General features: G+C 44.6%; 1 protein-coding gene across 1 annotated transcript in view; it reads right to left on the bottom strand.

Moving 5' to 3' along the window:
* The window catches only part of LOC111978815 (rho-related GTP-binding protein RhoN), a 47,800-nt gene extending 30,303 nt beyond the window's left edge, over nucleotides 1-17,497 (bottom strand). The window contains exons 1-2 of the mRNA XM_024009070.2: nucleotides 17,169-17,497; nucleotides 16,623-16,710 (exon numbers count right to left, since the gene is read on the bottom strand). Of these exons, the coding sequence (XP_023864838.1) occupies nucleotides 16,623-16,710; nucleotides 17,169-17,270 (190 nt within the window). The 5' untranslated portion in view covers nucleotides 17,271-17,497. The remainder of the gene's footprint in view (nucleotides 1-16,622; nucleotides 16,711-17,168) is intronic.
* Nucleotides 17,498-20,076: the final 2,579 nt, after the last annotated feature.

Genomic DNA, 20,076 nt, shown 5'->3' with positions numbered 1-20,076 from the left:
GACATTAATTTACAAACAAAGCATTTGTGTTTAGTGAGTACGCTAGATCAGAGGCAGTAGGGATGACCATGGATGTTCTCTTGATAAGTGCGTGAATTGGACCATTTTCCTGACAAAATGTAAGAAGTACTTTTGGGTGTCAGGGAAAATGTATGGAGTAAAAAGTACWTTATTTTCTTTAGGAATGTAGTAAAGTAAAAGTTGTCAACAATATGAGTAGTAAAGTAAAGTACAGATACCCACAAAAACKACTTAAGTAGTACTTTAAAGAATTTTTACTTAACTACTTTACACCACTGCTGGAGAAGAAGTAAACCACTCAGGGATTTCACCATGAGGCCAATGGTGACTTTAAAACAGTTACAGAGTTGAATGGCTGTGATGGAGGATGGATCAACAACATTGTAGTTACTCCACAATACTAGAGTGAAAAGAAGGAAGACCGTACGGAATTTAAAAAAATCCAAAACATGTGTCGTGTTTGCAACAAGGCACTAAAGTAATACTACAGAGTTGAATGGCTGTGATGGAGGATGGATCAACAACATTGTAGTTACTCCACAATACTAACCTAATTGACAGAGTGAAAAGAAGGAAGACCGTACAGAATAAAAAATATTCCAAAACATGCATCATGTTTGCAACAAGGCACTAAAGTAATACTACAGAGTTGATTGGCTGTGATGGAGGATGGATCAACAACATTGTAGTTACTCCACAATACTAACCTAATTGACAGAGTGAAAAGAAGGAAAACATTACAGAATAAAAAATATTCCAAAACATGCATCCTGTTTGCAACAAGGCACTAAAGAGTAATACTGCAAAAAATGTGGCAAAGCAATTAACTTTTTGTCCTTAATACAAGCATTATATTTGGGGCAAATCTAATACAGCACATTACTGAGTACCACACTCCATATTTTCAAGCATAGTGGTGGCTGCATCGTGTTATGGGTATGTTTGTAATAGTTAAGGACTGGGGGGGTTTTCAGGATAAAAAAGAAAGGGAATGGAGCTAAGCACAGGCAAAATCCTAGAGGAAAACCTGGTTCCGTTAGACACTGGGAGATGAATTCACCTTACAGCACGACAATAACCTACAACACAAGGCCAAATCTATACTGGAGTTGCTTATGTAACAATTGCTAAACACTATGGGCTACTGTATGTTTAAGCTCAAACTTTATTGGACCAGTTAGGTTCACTACTGGAGCAGTAGGGAGAAATGAAAACCACACAACTGAATAATTTAGAAAAAGAATGCCGGCTTGTATTTTGTAAATAAAAATACTGACCAAAAAAATGAATCACCTTGAGGAAATATTGATATGTGAAATTTGTACAATGAGCTCAATATGAATGAAATACATCAATAGTACAATAGACTTAGATATCGGCCATATATCCTGCCTATAGTTTACTAGGATGCACCCAACTCTATCTTAATCTGAGGGTCTCTCAGATTTCAATGGTCAAAGTTCAATAGCAATACAATAAACATGAATCCACAGAAAAACACAACCCAATTCACAAATACTGACTTATAAACCACTATGACATGGGTAAAATAAAACAAAAAATWAAAAAATATATGGCAAGACTTCACAATGGTTGTCTAGCAATGATCAACAATCAATTTGACAGAGCTTGAATAATTATTTTTATAATAATGGGCAAATATCGTACAATCGAGGTGTACAAAACTCTGAGAGGCTTACCCAGAAAGACTCACAKCTGTAATTGCTGCCAAAGGGGATTATAACATGTGTTGACTTAGGGRTGTGAATACTTTGTCAATTAGATATTTCTCTATTTTATTTTCAATAAATGTGCTAAAATGTCTAAAAACCTATTTTCACATTGTCATTATAGGGTATTTTGTGTAGATGGGTGAGAAAAWATATATATTTAATCAATTTTGAATTCAGTCTGTAACACAACAAAATGTGAATTAAGTCAAGTGGTATGAATATATTCTGAAGGCACTGTATCTGCACATATCTGACGTAGCACAAGATTTTCAGGGACACTTTTGGCTTGTGTGTGCTACTTTCAGAACTACTGGCAAAAAAAGTATACAAAAGTACCGAAGAATCATTTGTTAAACTATTTTTTTCTCAGAAAAATCTATTTGATCAATTAAATAATGTTTCTTATTAATTTACAACACAACAGTACAACAACAAATCAAAATACCCAAAAATGACTTTAAACATACGTTTTAAATGCAATATATTTTTATTACTATTCTAAAGTTATTAAATTCAATTACAAACAGAAAAATAAGTCTTCAAAAGGTGGCAGTCTCCATGTGTTCTCATTTGGTGATTCAATATCTGCTGCTTTTATTCAATGTCACTTGTTTTAAGAAGTAGTCCTCAGTCTTAATCGACACAAACCTCAGTGAGCCCAGAATGTGTGTAGCAGGGCTTCTCGGTTGCCTCGTAGTTGGATGCCTCAGCATTGTCGGATACAACTTCGGCTAGCTTGGTGTCGAATGGGTTCAATGCCACCTGGATGGCAGGCTCAGAGTCAGGCACAAGAAGGTTCTCTGGGATGCTAGGCAGAGGCGGCTCACACTCTCTCAGGCTGACGGCACTCTTTCCGGGTCTCTTTTCCGATTCAGATTTGTCCTTGGTGGAGATTGACTCCTTTGACTTGTGCAACTCTTTTGCCGAATCGTCAGAAATGTGGGCACACTGTGGTGTGGATGAYGCCTGTTTCAAACCAAAGCGTGAAGATATGCTCTCCCGAAGTCTGGACCCCAGTGTCTGTGGTTCATCGGTGGCTGKTTGTCTTTTCTTCAGCCTGGCAGCGGCCATAGYATCAGATCTCCTTCTAGCCTCCTTGGAGATTCTCACAGCATCATAGAGAACCACTATTACGATGAAGCCATAGAAAAAGAGMCCCAAAATCAGGTTCACCTTCACAAGTGGCTCGGWGTAAGAAGGGTCGGTCAATATGTTGACTCTGGGTTTGATCTTCAGGGTKCTCTTCTGAGCTTTTGGAGCTGGAGCCTGAACATTTTCTTTGAAGACGTCATCGTCACCATGTAATGCTGTTTGCTTGTAAGCCAGTAGATAAGGAATAAGTTTCTCCACAATCTTCTGGGGGACTTTAGCTTTACCTGGGAAAGTATCATCTTTCATCCTCTGAAGTTGGTCCAGCATCTGGTCCACTTGCACCATTTTGGTCAGTTTTGCAACATTGGGGATGTCCTGAGCAGGGTGGTCCTTCACTGGCATCAAAGGCTTGTGCTCTGGAACAGAAATCAGGGGCAGAGGCTCTACAAGGTCTGTTGGGTCTTTGGCATTTTTTGAGGAATATCCTTTCGTCAACTGGCCCACATTACCTGGAGAAGAATCGTCTTTCACCCGTAAACTCTCAAGTTGTTCCGGCAATGTCTTGAAATTGRTCTCTTTTGTAGCATCAGGGTTGTTCAGAACAGGGTGGTCCTTCACCTGCATCAAAGTCTTGTACTCCGAAGACGCCAACACATTTGCAGTAACAGGGGATATGAGACAGAAAATAACAGCCAAAAATAACATCTTCTGGGAGAGCTGTGCCATTTTGATGAAAGAAATGAAATCGTCTTTCAAAGGTAGGCAGTACAAATTACAAGTCAAACTACTAGTTGGCTAGCTGTGCTTTGTAAAAGTGAATTGGGTTTACTGTTCACTGTCAAACATACACAAGATATGGACCCAACATGACTTAATAGAAGAATTGATTATGACGTCACAACTACCAGAATGTTGATAGTGGGCCTATCATGAAACATAGTATTATATGGACCCAGTATGTTACAGAAGAATCTGATTATGACATCACCAGTTCTAGAATGTTGACAGTGGACAATCAACAATTCTGTAACCTGCTCTTCATTGTATTTATTCAGTCATAATTTATTCATTCATTTATTTCTATGGATACATTTTGCAAACTCTCCCTTAACTGGTTTTAATACCACATTTTTATTGTGAGCATAGATGTGAGCATCATAGATGCAATGGTGATCCATCATTCAGGGCAGGTGGTGTTTAGCAAAAAAATGTATTGAGTCAATAAAGCCGCATACAAACTTGGTTTCTTTTTTTGCTTTCTTGAGTGACACAGCTCCAAAATGTAGGTGTTTCAGCCTAGCTCAGTGCTTTCTGTGGTGGTGGGGTGGCCAGCGGAAAATACGGTGCGTAGGGGTTGGTAATGTTCTCTAGTTGCCCCGTGATTGGCTCAGTGTTCTGTCACTCATGGGAACACTACGTCACCGCAAAATCTACGGGGAGAGCTCGAAAATCCGAGCCCCTTGGGTGCTGCCATAGAGTTACATTAGAAGTGACCATCCAAGAAGGCTTAAAGTCATTGGCCACTGATAAAATGACGTCGAAATCACGTTATATCTACCGTAGCTTTGATTGGACTGATCATGTCAACATCATACTTTCAAACTCTTAGCTAGCAGTCATCATCATGAATCAAGTTGACAATCTACTGGCAAATCCCTTTCAATCCTTGTCATATGAAGATAAATTATGAACAGATAAAACATTATTGGACATAAACATTACACAACAAGTTGGAAATTGCAAATTCAACAACGAGTGGTTTGGAAGGAATTGGTGGCTAACTGCAAGCATTGCAAAGCAATCACTAGCCTGCTATTCAGTGGAGTGGGTGTGTGGTCCAAGTCTGGGTTTAAGGGTCTCTTTTCCAANGTGGCTAACTGCAAGCATTGCAAAGCAATCACTAGCCTGCTATTCAGTGGAGTGGGTGTGTGGTCCAAGTCTGGGTTTAAGGGTCTCTTTTCCAAGCTTAAAAGGATCAACATTCAACATTGGCCATGCTGTCAATCCAGCATGACTGCTCCTGCACTCAAAACAACTGGAAACACAGAACCTGGAAATCTCAGACTTCAGTGAGTTCAAAACAACTGGGAACTCTGACAAAAATGAGCTCTGACTGGGAAAATAAGTTTGGAACGGTCATCCAACTCGGAATTGCAAGTCGGGAACTCTGAACTCTGAACTGAAGATCACTGACATCATGATTCGACCTTGTTTTTTTCAGAGTTCCCAGTTGTCTTGATAGCACCATAAATCCTGAGAATGCCAGGCTTTGATGACAAAAATTTGATGACAAAATTTGCCCACTGTCACGTTCCTGACCTATTTTCTGTTGTTTTGTATGTGTTAGTCGGTCAGGGCGTGAGTGTGGGTGGGCATTTCTATGTTTTGTGTTTCTATGTTTAGGTCTTGTAATCAGCCTTATATGGTTCTCAATCAGAGACAGGTGTTTGACGTTTTCCTCTGATTGAGAACCATATATAGGTTGGCTGTTCACACTGTTTGTTTGTGGGTGATTGTCTCCTGTGTCTTTCGTGTCTGTGTATGTGCACCACACGGGACTGTTTTGGCTGTTCATTCGTTTGATGTAGTCTGTTCCTRTTCGTGAGTTCTGCGTGTTTTATGTAAGTTCCATGTTCAGGTTTCGTCTACGTCGTTTTCTTATTTTGTAATTTTCCAAGTGTTTTCGTGTTCGTGTTCGTCTTTCAATAAATTACATTATGTCATCATACCTCGCTGCGTATTGGTCCTCCGATCCTTCTCTCCTCTCCTCGTCTGAGGAGGAGGAATATGACGACTACCGTTACAGAATCACCCACCAACAAAAGATCAAGCAGCGGTGTAACGGGAGAGAGAGACAGCGCACGAAGCAGGATTTCTGGTCTTGGGAGGAAATCATGGAAGGAAAAGGACCATGGGCTAAAGTTGGAGTGAATCGCCGCCCATGGGAACAGCTGGAGGCAGCTCGGAGAGCGGAGGAAACGGGAGAGAGGAACCGGCGTTATAAGGGGACGCGTCTAGCACGGAAGCCCGAAAAGCCCGTGAGTACTACCCAAAAATTTCTTGGGGGAAGGCTAAGAGGTAGTGGGCCAAGGGCAGGTAGGAGACTTGCGCCCACTTCCCAGGCTTACCGTGGAGAGCGGGAGTACGGGCAGACACCGTGTTACGCAGTAGAGCGCACGGTGTCTCCTGTACGTGTGCATAGCCCGGTGCGGGTTATTMCACCTCCCCGCACTGGTAGGGCTAGATTGGGCATTGAGCCAGGTGCCATGAAGCCGGCTCAACGCGTCTGGTCTCCAGTGCGTCTCCTCGGGCCGGCATTCATGGCACCAGCCTTACGCATGGTGTCCCCGGTTCGCCTACATAGCCCGGTGCGGGTTATTCCACCTCCCCGCACTGGTCGGGCGACGGGGAGTATTCAACCAGGTAGGGTTGGGCAGGCTCAATGCTCAAGAGAGCCAGTACGCCTGCACGGTCCGGTATTTCCGGCGCCACCTCCCCGCCCCAGCCTAGTACCAACAGTGCCTACACCACGCACCAGGCTTCCAGTGCGTTTTCAGAGCCCTGTTCCTCCTCCACGCACTCTCCYTGTGGTGCGTGTCTCCAGCCCAGTGCCTCCAGTTYCGGCACCACGCACTAAGCCACCTGTGCGTCTCCTGAGTCCTGTACACACTGTTACTTCTCCCCGTACTAGTCCTGATGTGCGTGCACTCAGCCCGGTGCCACCAGTGCCGGTACCACGCACCAGGCACAGAGTACGCTTTGAGAGTCCAGTGTGCCCTGTCCCTGCTCCCTGCACTAGCATGAAGGTGCGTGTCCTTAGCCCGGTGCCTCCAGTTCCGGGCACACGCACCAGGTCACAGTGCGCCTTATCGGCCAGAGCCATCCGTCTCCCAGCGCCATCTGAGCCATCCGTTCTCCCCAGCACCATCGAGCCATCCGTCTCCCAGCGCCATCTGAGCCATCCGTCTCCCCAGCGCCATCTTGAGCATCCGTCTCCCCAGCGCCATCTGAGCATCCGTCTGCCCAGTGCCGTCTGAGCATCCGTCTGTCCCGAGCCATTAGAGACCGCCCGCTGTCCCGAGCCGTCAGAGCCGAAGTCATCCAGGAGCGCTAGAGCCATTCGTCAGACAGGATCTGCCAGAGCCGCCAACCAGACAGGATCTGCCAGAGCCGCCAACCAGACAGGATCTGCCAGAGCCGCAACCAGACAGGATCTGCCAGAGCCGCCAACCAGACAGGATTGCCAGAGCCCAACCAGACAGGGACTGCCAGAGCCGCAACAGCAGATCTGCCAGAGCCGTCCAGCAGGACCAGCCAGAGCCGTCCAGCCAGGAGCCAGCCAGAGCCGTCCAGCCAGGACCAGCCAGAGCCGTCCACCAAGACCAGCCAGAGCCGTCCAGCCAGGACCAGCCAGAGCCGTCCAGCGCAGGACCAGCCAGAGCCGTCCAGCCGGAGCAGCAGAGCCGTTCAGCCAGGACAGCCAGAGCCGTCAGCAGGACCGCCAGCCAGGACAGCCAGAGCAGCAGCCAGGACCAGCCAGAGCCAGCCATGCAGACCAGCCAGAGCCAGCCAGCCAGGACCAGCAGAGCCAGCAGCCAGGATCCGCCAGAGCCAGCAGCCAGTGATCCGCCAGAGTCAGCCAGCCATGACCGTCCAGAGCGTCAGCGAGCCATGACCAGCCAGAGCCAGCCAGCCAGGATCCGCCAGAGCAGCCAGCCAGGGTCCGCCAGTCATTCTTGTTTGCCCTTAATTTAGGTGGGTGTTATTTGGAGGGTGTCATTTTGAGGAGGCTACGGAAGCTGGGATTGACTATGTGGGGTGGGACCTCGTCCAGAGCCTGAGCCACAACCGTGGTCAGATGCCCACCCAGACCTCCCCTAGACTTTTGGTAGTGCGTCCGGAGTACACACCCTTGAGGGGGGGTTATGGCACGTTCCTGACCTATTTCTTGTTGTTTTGTATGTGTGTAGTCGGTCAGGGCGTGAGTGTGGGTGGGCATTTCTATGTTTGTGTTTCTATGTTTAGGTCTTGTAATCAGCCTTATATGGTTCTCAATCAGAGACAGGTGTTTGACGTTTTCCTCTGATTGAGAACCATATAGGTTGGCTGTTCACACTGTTTGTTTGTGGGTGATTGTCTCCTGTGTCTTTCGTGTCTGTGTATGTGCACCACACGGGACTGTTTTGGCTGTTCATTTCGTTTGATGTAGTCTGTTCCTTTCGTGAGTTCTGCGTGTTTTATGTAAGTTCCATGTTCAGGTTTCGTCTACGTCGTTTTCTTATTTTGTAATTTTCCAATGTTTCGTGTTCGTGTTCGTCTTTCAATTACATTACATTTTTAATTTTTTTTTTGTTTTTTTTTTTTCATCATACCTCGCTGCGTATTGGTCCTCCGATCCTTCTCTCCTCTCCTCGTCTGAGGAGGAGGAATATGACGACTACCGTTACACCCACGAAGTACCGCCGCACCACCTTCCTGTTCAAGTGAGCACAGCACAACAAGGTGAGTCCAAAAATGTCTTGTATGGTGCTGCATAAATTCTGTAATATGCCAGGGAGATATGTATACTGTAGCTAAGAAAGTAATACTAAGTTTATGTTGTGTAGTAAGCTGATAGTAGCTCATGTGCCTCACCCTAATAATTTGGTCCCTTTTCCCCTCATAACTTAGCCTACTGTGATCTTGGTGTTGCACATGTAGCCTATAGCCTGTTTTAGAGAAATGTCATCGAATATTGTAAGAGCTTTCATTGTCTGCTTATATGCCCCCTTTATTTATCCTGCGGGTCTAACTTGGTGTACAGGGAGAATACTGTAAGAACGGCCCATGTTCTGAATTCTGTCGCTGTACATTTCAAAAGTGATGAACAAATAGTTATATCGACTATGTCTGACCTAGCTTGCTCATTGATGTCTTAATCAGAATTACGGATTGCCTCTTATCCGCTCGTCGTCCCCTTATGCCATAGTTTGTACATCTCAATTGTCAGTAGAAACCACATTTGTTTAAGCAAGTCAGCCATATCAGCTATGTTTTTTTAAAAGGCAGTAAATTAGGCTGAATGAGCTGTTTCTCTACCAGACAAGGCTCCGATGATAGCCAGGAGTAGGAGTGGTACAGTAAGTTGTTGGGACTTTGCCGTTGGGACAGCTTTATGTAGGTCCTTACAGTTTGTGGGCACCGTTTGTCACCGTTATAGTGCAATTAATGTATTGTTTAGTGTTGTGTAGTGGTTTTGCTGGCATACACCTGAAACATWAATTTTTTGGCCCCACCAAGATTTACATGCTAAAATCACCACTGCATAAATATGAGCATCATCATCCAAATAACCATACCGGTTTACATTCAGATGAGCCAGGAGAAATCACAGTTGCTTCCAATGCTTCACCAGGCCAGATGGACATGGACAGTCGACCCCGCCTGAAGAACACCCATAAGGGAAACACTGGAGCTCCTGATGCTGTCGCTGCTGTGAACACCAATCAGGTCAAAGTGAAGATCACCAAAGGCCAGCAAAAAGAGAGCAGGCATCACAAGTACAGGCACCACTGCGCTCTGACAGTCAGTCAGGGGTGTGGATCGATCTCAATGAGGACACATCGTTGAGCAACATGACATGATGTATTTTTCTCTCTATTTTCTGGGTAATCACAATTATGATTTTGCACTTGAGCAATACAAACGTTTTTACCCGTCATTGCTGTTTCCGTCGTTCTATTGAATTGGGGGCGAAAAAGTAATATCCAGCTGATACAATTTACAGCTAGTAAGACGTCATGTAACAAGGCCCTACTCTGGGAAGTGTCGGTAGATATAAAGGTGAACACTGAAAGGCGATCGAGATACGGTGGCGCTCTGCATAAGTGCTGCTTTAGCGTAGTCGGTGCATCAGCGCTATTTGCCACACTGAAAGAGAGTACACAGCGCTTGTGAAAGCACTGCTTGTAAAATAAAATGTGTTCTCGATGATTCACCTCGCTATGTAGAGCTTTAAATAAATACCCTCCACTACATCCCTAGTCCTACAGTCATAGAGTATAGAGGTAATTCACACTGAACACAGGAAAGAGGAACTTTGAAACAGGAACACTTCACTTCCAGTTGGACAACATCATGGAAGACATGGGGTCGCTCCCCACTCAATAATGGTTGGCTATTGTGAGGAAAGACTGGTGCGGTCATAGCAAATGTCTTGAATTATAAATGAGGGATAGAATTGGCTTCGGGGGTAGATGAATGGATCCTTGCATGACCCTCTTTGGTGTGTGTGTGTGTGTGTGTGTGTGTGTGTGTGGTCGTGGCTGTGTGTGTGTGGGTGTGTGTGTGTGTGTGTGGTGTGTGTGCTGTGCGTGTGCGTTGTGTGCGTGTTTAAAGGAATGGCCGTTACTGATACCTCTGAGGTCTGTCAGTGAAAGCAAGTGAGTTTGGAGGAGATGGATGCGTTTCCCATGGGGGTGAGGTGGAGAAGCATCTAGGCCATTGATTTTCAATGTTCCCTGTGCTTTTAATGGGCACCATGACCAGGAGTAGATCAAGCCAACCAGACTCACACCGACTACATAGCGCTTTTGAGTTTCATTTGTTGCTTTTAACTCAAACTACTCTCGCTCCCTTTTAGACTTGAGCATGAACCCAAGATAGGTGTCCCTCTCTTTCACCCTCTCTCTCTCTGTCTCTCATCTCATCTGGGCTGGCTTTCAAGGAGCCAACATCTGACAGAGGTCATAAAATCTCCTCATTAATTAATGAGAGCCTGCTGTGCCAATACCAGAGTGGGACTCCATTTCAGTCTGAGAGAAATGCAACAGGGAGCGTGGAGAGGGGGTGATCTATACTATATACTGTGTGGTTGTGTAAGGATGGGTGGGAGGGAGGGAGGGAGAGAATAAAATCAGGGCTCTAGATAAGTTTCACTGAGCTGAGAGCTGAGATCAAACCTGCACCAAAGTCTTCCTGAGCAGGAAGTTGCCTGAGGGACAGACTTCAGGCGCACCTCCCTGTCGAGTTCCTTCTTGGTGTTACGCTGTTTTGTGTGTATATGACACTGCAGGTTGAGCAGGTTTCTATGGACTCTTACCTTTCACACGGTTGACTTTGAAGCAGGCAAGTTGTTTGATGCATTAGGTTTGGCCCGGAGCAGACTTATAAAGGCCTGAAGCTCCACAGCGCTGCTACTACTTTTATTCTGTTTAATATTTCCCTCTACAAGGGACGGATTCAGACCTGGGACAGCCCGGTTAGTGTACTCTCTGAATAACGAATGGCATTAACCAATACATCAACTACAAGACCTTGACGGTCGGATTTGAATACCCTGGCCTAGACTGAGAACAGCGAAAAGCTAGAGCCAACACTTAGAAAAAAGAGACGTGAGCCTAGCATTGTGCTAGTACATCCTGTACCTCTTCTGATACTTCAATTTATTTACTTATTCTGGTGTTGTATACTGTTATTTTGGGACATCTGACGAGAAACAAACTGATGATTTGAATTCTATGTGCTACTTTTGAAATGTAACCAAACACTGGAGTGTAACAGAATTAGGATAAAATCCCTGAGCCTCCCTCCAAAAACAACAACACACACACACACTCTATCTCAATCCCATCCAAATCCCCCCACTCATTCGTTAGTTCATCCGCCTGTGTTTTTTTTWATGTGTTGCTCCTTTTGTCACACTGCATAAACAGATTATGTTGAGCCTTATATGGCTGATGTGGCGTGATAGAGAGAGTGTGGATCAGCTATCTCTGCTATCTACACCGCTGTGAGCATAGAGGATCAAGAGGGGAGAGGGGTTAGCGGAGATGCTAGGCTAATCAAGCGCAATGATCATAAGAGGCGTTAGCGCGACAGAGTGGGAGTCCTGACCTTGTTTTGACTGAGCGAGAGGAGAGAGGGGGAGATTTTTTTTTTCAATTGAGAGAAAGAGAGCGAGGGACCAATCAGGCGGTGGGAAAAAGAGCAGGACGAAGGGTGAGAGCGCATGCAATCAAAAGAGGAGTGACCGCGAAGGGGAGAGAGGGAGAAGGTGATAAAGAAGAGGGTGGGTGGGAGAGAGGGAGAGACAGGGGGCAAGTGTTTGGTCACTGAGCGAGCGTGGGGATAAGTGTATGGTTAATTACTGCCACTCTGTTTCTGTCAGCAAGCAGGCGACTAGCTCGGCTCATGGAATGGCTGGCCAATCTAACCTCCCCTCCGTGTGTCTGTCTCCTTCATGTCCCACCCCTTAGTCTCTCTGCTTGACTTCTCCTCCCCTCCTCTTATCTGTCTTCACTTAGTCGCCCTCCTCCTCTCCACTCTTCTCCTCTCTACTTCTCTGCTCCTCCTCCACTCTAAATTCTCCTCCACTTGTCCTCTCCTCGATTTCTCCTCCTCTCCTCGGTATTCACGCCAACTCATCTGCCATCAGTTTCTCCCCCTCCTCTTCTTTGTCTACACTCCTCCTCTTCCTCCTCTACTCTATTCCCTCACTCCACTAGTCCCCGCCCTATCAGCCACACCCAGCAGCTGCCTCTCCGGCTAATGAGCTGTGAGAGGGAGGACGGGGGGGGGGGAGTGAAAGAGACAATGAGAGAGAGCGAGAGCAGGACAGGGTGAGCTATCCTCCTGTAGTTAATTCATTCTCCTCGACCTCAGTCATTGTTAACAGTCACTGGTTTGGTTCATCTACTCACCTGCTGCTGGCCATGCAAAGCGAACACATTACCGTGCCAGGCTAGCACATCTATCCATTTACATACACATTTACATGGCTGGCTGTCTCACACACACACACACACACACACACACACACACACACACACACACACACACACACACATACACACATACACACATACAAGACAAANACACACATACACACATACAAGACAAATAATATATTGCATTACAAATTCAGCCATGAGTGAAGGGATAGAAATAAACACTCCTGGGTATTGCAGGTAGCATGTCTATACCTCACAGGGTCACACACACAAACATTATTTCACAAATCCTGTTTATCTTTCAAATCCTATTGTTATGATACCTAACAATACACACACAAAGAGGCAAAGCACTTCCGGGCAGAAAATAGCAGAAACAATGATCCACGCACACTCCACGCACACGCATGCACACAAACACTGCCCCGTCTACATGCGCCAAGTCACTAACCCTCATTTAGCCAGTTAGCAACAAAAGGTCCGGTGCCAGGGGACTTATGTGTGAGTGGGAGCAAATACACCTGTCCAAAGAGATATACCCAGATTAGAACCTGCCTCTTCCGAACAATCTATTTATACAACTAATAGGAGGCTAGGTAGGGTCAGACGTGGGTCATATAGTACCTTCCTTCTGTATAGCTGGGAGAAATCCACTTAGCCACATCTACTTTCACCAAGTCTGCCTCTCATCTGTTTCCCATTGATTTGTTTCGTATAGGCGGCTCCCTAGGAAATAAGAAATGTCTGGAGTTGCCAGAGCCACCTTCTGAAGTTGTGATTCAAACCAATTGAGGCAATTTTCTTTTAGGCTTGGGGCAAGTATAGCTTCAGTATAGGATCGCTGGTGGGAGAAAACACTGAGACGGTCGTCTGAGATGACTAGGATTCCTTATTGACACCATCCATCAACGCAAGTTGTTATCCACAACAGTGTCCCAAAGGCCAGGCGAATAGCTCCTGGGTGGTTGAAATGGGGGTTGTTGAAATGCAGTTAAGACATTTCAGCAACACCCATTTCAGTGAGCTCTCGAAGCGCGTCTTAACAACACCCATTACCACCAAGCAGTATCTAAACAAGCACACACGTTTCTTGGTCTTAAGGCTTCAGCTGGTCTGTCTGTCTTCATTGTCAACGTCTTGTCAGTCACTCTAATGGGTGTGAAAACATGTTCAGAGGCATTGTTGTTACATAAGAGGAAGAAGGTGGGACAGTCATAGGGCCTAGTGCCACGTTCACGTGCTAGTCGGGAACTTTCTATTTCCTAGTTGTGATGTTGGAAATACGACTTTGCTTCATTCGTGTGCTTTTTGGTCAGAACAATTCTTCAACCAATAAGATTTTAGCTAGCTTGATAAGCTTGCTAACATTGATCTGACTTAGATTAGTTAGCTTGGATGACCATCCATGGAGAGAGAATGTTTTTGTTACCTGTCTTTTAATGAGAAACTCATTTTAATTAAATCAGTTAAGTGTGTAACTGTTGCCAAATAATGGCATTAACACATATTGCTAAGAATGGGACAGTAGGGTGACTGCTCTAGCTGGTCTCGAACCCAGGCCACAAGCACCAATGACAAACAACCTTACCACTGTGCCAATAAGGGATATCTCTAGGGTATGTGCTTATTGGGTCAGTATAGTTAGGCCCTGTCCAGAAGAAACCCTAACCCCTCCTCCCTAGGCACTTGTGTAGATCTGAAACAACTTGATAAGTGTAAGCAATAGGGTGGATACACTTTGAAGTAAATCTCAGCTCTGTTAAAAGTACACTCAAGAAAATTAACTGAACAAAAATATAAATGAAACACGTAAAGTGTTGGTCCCATGTTTCATGAGCTGGAGAAGAAAAAAAATCCCTGAAATGTTCCATATGCACAAAAAGCGTATTTCTCTCAAATGTTGTGCACTAATTTGTTTACATCCCTGTTAGTGAGCATTTCTCCTTTGCCAAGATAATCCATCCACCTGACAGGTGTGACACATCAAGAAGCTGATTAAACAGCATGATCATTACACAGGTGCACCTTGTGCTGTGGACAATAAAAGGCCACTTTAAAATGTGCAGTTTTGTCACACAACACAATGCCACAGAAGTCTCAAGTTTTGAGGGGGCGTGCAATTGGCATGCTGACTGCAAGAATGTCCATCAGAGCTGTTGCCTGATAATTTAATGTTAATTTCTTTACCATAAACTGCCGCCAACGTCATTTTAGAGAATTTGGCACTACTCCCAACCGGCCTCACAACCATAGACCACATGTAACCACACCAGCCCAGGACCTCCACATCCGACTTCTTCACCTGCAGGATCGTCTGAGGAGGGGTGGGTGTGCTGATGAGTATTTCTGTCTGTAATAAAGCCCTTTTGTTTGGGAAAACTAATTCTGATTCGCTGGGCCTGGCTCCCCAGTGGGTGGGCCTATGCCTACCCATGGTTGCACCCCTGCCCATTCATGTGAAATCCATAGATTAGGGCCTAATGCATTTCTTTCAATTGACTGATTTCCTTATATGAACTGTAACTCAGTAAAATCTTTGAAATTGCTGCATGTTGTGTTTATATTTTTGTTCAGTATATTTTATTGATCATAGTGATTCAGGACTATCATTAGAACAGGTTTTAAGATGCCCCACCAACATTAGACAACTATACAGAAAGCCATTAAATTGCTGAAATAAGTCAACAAAATCAATGATGAGAGAATAGTCAGAATAATAACTGATACCTTACACAGATAAGGTGTCAGATCAGAATATCGTGAACCAAGAGGTTGTGAGTCCAAATCCCAGGTGAGGTCATGTTGAATAATAATGACTGATTAATTGAACAAGCACAATGTAATCATGTATGTCAAAGTGTGTCAAATATGTCAATTGAAAACACTGTGTCTTAAAAGCACCGTGCGTGAGTATCCCTAACCTTGCTAACAGACAAAGAGCTGTGAATGGAGGGCCTTGATTGGCTTGGCATCACTAACGTGATGTGTGTTTTTGTGGGGGACACAAATGTTTTGTCCACATTCCCATGAAACATGAGTAGAACATCAATGTGTCCCGTTTTCTGTAGGTTAGGAGAATATTCCATCAACGTCCCGCCAAACATACACAGAGCATGGTTGCCCTGTTCTCAGAATATAAGATATTCATGTTCTAGACACGTTTTATGGGAGTGTTGCAAGACAATTAATTTGTCAAGTTTTCGGGAGGGTTAGGAGAATATTCCATCAATGTCCGACCAAACATACACAACATGGTTGCCATGTTCTCAGAAAATAATATATTCATGTTCTAGTCATGTTTTCTCCTAACCTACAGAAAACTGGACACATTGATGTTCTTGCAACGTCCGCATGAAACGTGTCTGGAACATTAATATGTTCAGTTCTGAGAACATGGTAAACCGTTCTGGGTAAATTCGATTTTACATTAAGGGAATGGTTCCTTGGAAAAATTCCTTGCACATCACGGGAACATTCCTATGAAAACGTTAGTTAATGACCTAATGAGACTCTTAAGCGAACTTTCTCTAAAGTTGTGGGAACGTTTGTTGTTAGCTGGGATTCAAGTGAAACTTCCCACTGGGAACTAGGCGCTTCTGATAACTCTGATTGGACATGAAAGCGGCAATCCCTCAAAAAGACAAATTGGTGCAATAAAATACCAGGTCAACTGTGCAGGAGGCCTGAAGGCTTGACATTCAATATGTACTCAACTGTCAAAAAGCAGGAATTAACAAGAAATGTCCAAGAAAGGTAGCCTCCCTTGAAAATATGTGATTTCTGTGCGTAGTTTTGTGGGCACAAAAACACAAATTGCTGTGCGTAACTTGTTGGGAAAATCCAGCATTATAATCCGAATAAATATAATTAATTTGAAAAACTCTGGATTTTTCTGAATGCTCAAAACTGTCGCATCATTGCCAATTTCTGCACCTTGAGCGGAGCCTAGCAGACTAAAAGAGACCTGGCTCACTGTCCAAATTACTTGTGCGAGTTGTGACATCTTCGAGTCCAAGTGTCAACATTTATTTATTCAATTAGTCCCGCTTGAAGCCACAGTCCTTACCTGATGTGTCCCACATGTTCAGCTCAATCCTCTGTTTCTCGATCTCGAAACTCGCCGTGTAGTTCTCGAAGACAGTCGGGACATAATTCTGAAAAGGAACATTTCAAATGGCAAAATGAAAACCTAAATCTGCCCAATGATTCAAAATGATACAATGTTCCATTCCCACTCATCTCGGCTGATAAAGTCTGGTGTAGGCCTATTCCTCTATCACATATCACATGTAGGCTATGTGCATATGGCAGGCACCATATTAATTCTGAGCCAATTCTTAGACACACATGGCCAGCTAGAATGTATAGGAATAATGCAAAATGTATGTCATTAAATGAAAAATATGTGCCATAGATTTAGGCTATAGATACTATGCTATAGACAGGATCTAAAGCCTAAACTTTAGAATCATTAAATGTTTTAAAACATAGTTTATGGAGAAGCCTGATGCGCGCATGGTGCGAACGCTAAACGATTTTTTTATATATATAAAAAATATTGACTTATTTATTACAATCGTATAAACTTCGTAATACAATCGCCAAAACGTACCTCTGGGTACGAGTCTTTGGCGAATACATGAAGTAATGCCGTTTTGCCACATTGCGTATCGCCGACCACCACGATCTTACAGCGGCTACCCTTGCTCTCCATAGTGCGGTCTATTTGGTTATGATGCGTCGCCTTCTTTTCATTTAGCTACACTCCAGAATAGTCCCAAAGTCAAAGTGTAGAAAGTAGATACCGGTGAGATTTTCCTCCCTGTTTTCAGTTTTATTCCTCGGTGTGTGTGCCTTCCCGAAGCTTTGACTGTCAAACTCAGAACTGTAATAACTCTTTAGCGCGCCTGCACAGCCTAGTCCACAATGTTCCTGCGTGCCACCGCTGGATGCTGACAGAACGTGAGTTTGTATTTTCACTTTCCTCTTTAGACCCGCCCATCAGCCACTAACAACCAATGAGAAGGACTGAGGAGCTAACGTTTATTTGCATGCCAACTGTTCGGGATAATGTCATAATCTTCCATCAACAACACCTTTGATCAAATCTGAAGAATAGTTCCCCCCCCCCCCCCCCCCCCCTTTGTGAAATAAATCCCCCCTTTACAAGAACACATACCCCTATGCTCTCTCTCTCTCTCTCTCTCTCTCTCTCAGACACTAACACACACTTGTCTCTCTCACCCATCTCTCGTATACTGTAATCTCCTGGTAATTTCCCTTTTTAAGAGTTGACTGAACTTTACCATGCTTGGCAGTAGTGGTCGGTGCTAGCTGGTTAACGCAAATGCCATGCCGTGAAAAAGGAGTGGCATACTGAATCCAGTAGAGGTTTAGTATTCTGTGATTCTAAAATTAATATCAACACAATTATCTTCATCAGTGCTCCCTTCGTGGCACCTCTGGTCTACAGGGCAATCTCTCCAAACATCTGCAGAGATTTAGTTCTGTGGTTCCCGAGATCACGGTCAGAAGCAACACGTCTGCACTGGTCTTGCATTGTTACAATGACCAGGTTTCTATCGCCATCTTCTGGTGAGAAAGGGCACACAAGAATATTGAGCGTCCAACTCCAAATCCCACTTTGTATTATATTATACATGCCGTTGAGCAGACAGTTTCATCCAAAGCGATTTACAGTAGTGCGTGCATACATTTTCACATGGGCCTGTATCACAATGCAGTGTTGTGTTTGTATTACAGAACGGGACAGTCAGACGTGGGTCCCACATTGTAGCTAGGGCTTACACCGTGGAAGCCAGGGCATACACGAGTTAAATGTGTTTTGAGAAAAGGGATAAGAATACTTTCCATCTCGTGTAGACAGACATTGTAATATCACACTCGAGGAGAGGCTATGGAGCTATTTTCTTCCCATGGCCATTCTTTCCATTGACTTGTTGGTGCGCATCCTGCACAAAGAGAATGTCATGACATCCCTTCAGCTGCAGGTGGTGGCACAAGACAATGCACAAAGCAATGTACACAATATAGGCGACATGTATTCATCACTCCAGAGAACTCTTTCCAATGCTCCAGAGTCCAACGGCGGCGAGCTTTACGTCACTCCCTCCAACGCTTAGCATCGCGCGTGGTGATTTTAGCCTTGTGTGCGTCCGCTCGGCCATGGAAACCCTTTTCATGAAGCTCCAGAGGAACAGTTCTTGTGCTGACGTTGGAACTTAGTAGTGAGTGTTGCAACGGAGGTCAGACGATTTTTTAAGTGCTATGCCCTTCAGCACTCAGCGGTGGCGTTCTGTGAGCTTGTGTGGCCTGCCACTTCACGGCCGAGCCTTTGTCGCTCTTAGACGTTTCCACTTCACAATAACAGCGTTACAGTTGACCGGGGCAGCTCTAACAGGGCAGAAATGTGCCGAACTGACTTGTTAGTAAGGTGGCATCCTGTTGACGGTGCCACATTGAATGTCACTGAGCTCTTCAGTAAGGCCATTGTACTGCCAATGTTTGTCTATGGAGATTGCATGCCTGTGTGCTCGATTTTATACACCGGTCAGTAACGGGTGTGGCTGAGAAGCCATGACTTTGAAGGGTTGTTCACATATATCATATATAGTATATGTCGTTGTTCTCCCCCCACACACCTGTAAAAACGAAGGTATTATGGACGCATAATATTACACATCATGGTCACCTATGGGAGGGTCTAATTTCATAAGTAGCCTACATTAGTGTTGTATAGTTTTTATAGCTTAAGAAATTGGACTCTTCTATGAAGTTGTTGGTGTGTGCATGGGCATGCGTGCACGCAGGAGTGAAGCATATACCGAAAGCTCACAACAGCTAGCTTGACATGTCGCTGATGGAGCTGCCGAATTTGATATTTTTCGATAGCTCAAACGGTTTGTACGTTTTGAAGGAGTGGGGTCAAGTGTGTTTGCGGGCAGAGGATTACTGGTTCGAGCCCCATGGGGACATGGGCAGTGGAGAAGCTATACTATTAGCAGCACACTGACGTCAGTTTCACGTGCGTGCGTGTGTTGCGCCTTGCCCACTTTTTCTGACCTATAGCAACTGGGTCGTTCCACGAGTACATTGTGCGTCTGTTTGACATAAGTAGAAATGATGCACCTATAATGACATTTAAATTGCTGTTATATTAAATGAAGTGCCCTTCAATAGAAAATTCTAAAAATCCCTTTTATGCTCAAGTGACAAAAATCTGAATTTTGACCAGTCTCGTCATGTTTTTCCGATTTCTATGATGATTTTTACCCACAGGCCATGGACACCGAGCTACAGCAGCACGCGGTAATTAACCTCTCCAAAAAAAGAGCTCACTGACGTACAAGTCTCAGTCTTATCTAAGGGCCTCTCTTTTCTACCTACATGTACAGACAAACCCTTTGATACGAAAGTAGATCTGTTGAAATTCTTTCCCAAAATTAAACATGTGTTTTCCCAAAATACTGTTTCTGGCCTAGAAACCCAACAATGAACTG

Source organism: Salvelinus sp. IW2-2015, linkage group LG18 (assembly GCF_002910315.2).
Source record: "Salvelinus sp. IW2-2015 linkage group LG18, ASM291031v2, whole genome shotgun sequence".
NCBI lineage: Eukaryota > Metazoa > Chordata > Actinopteri > Salmoniformes > Salmonidae > Salvelinus > Salvelinus sp. IW2-2015.
The sequence above is the reverse complement of the archived record's forward strand: the minus strand, read 5'-3'. Positions and strand labels throughout refer to the sequence as shown.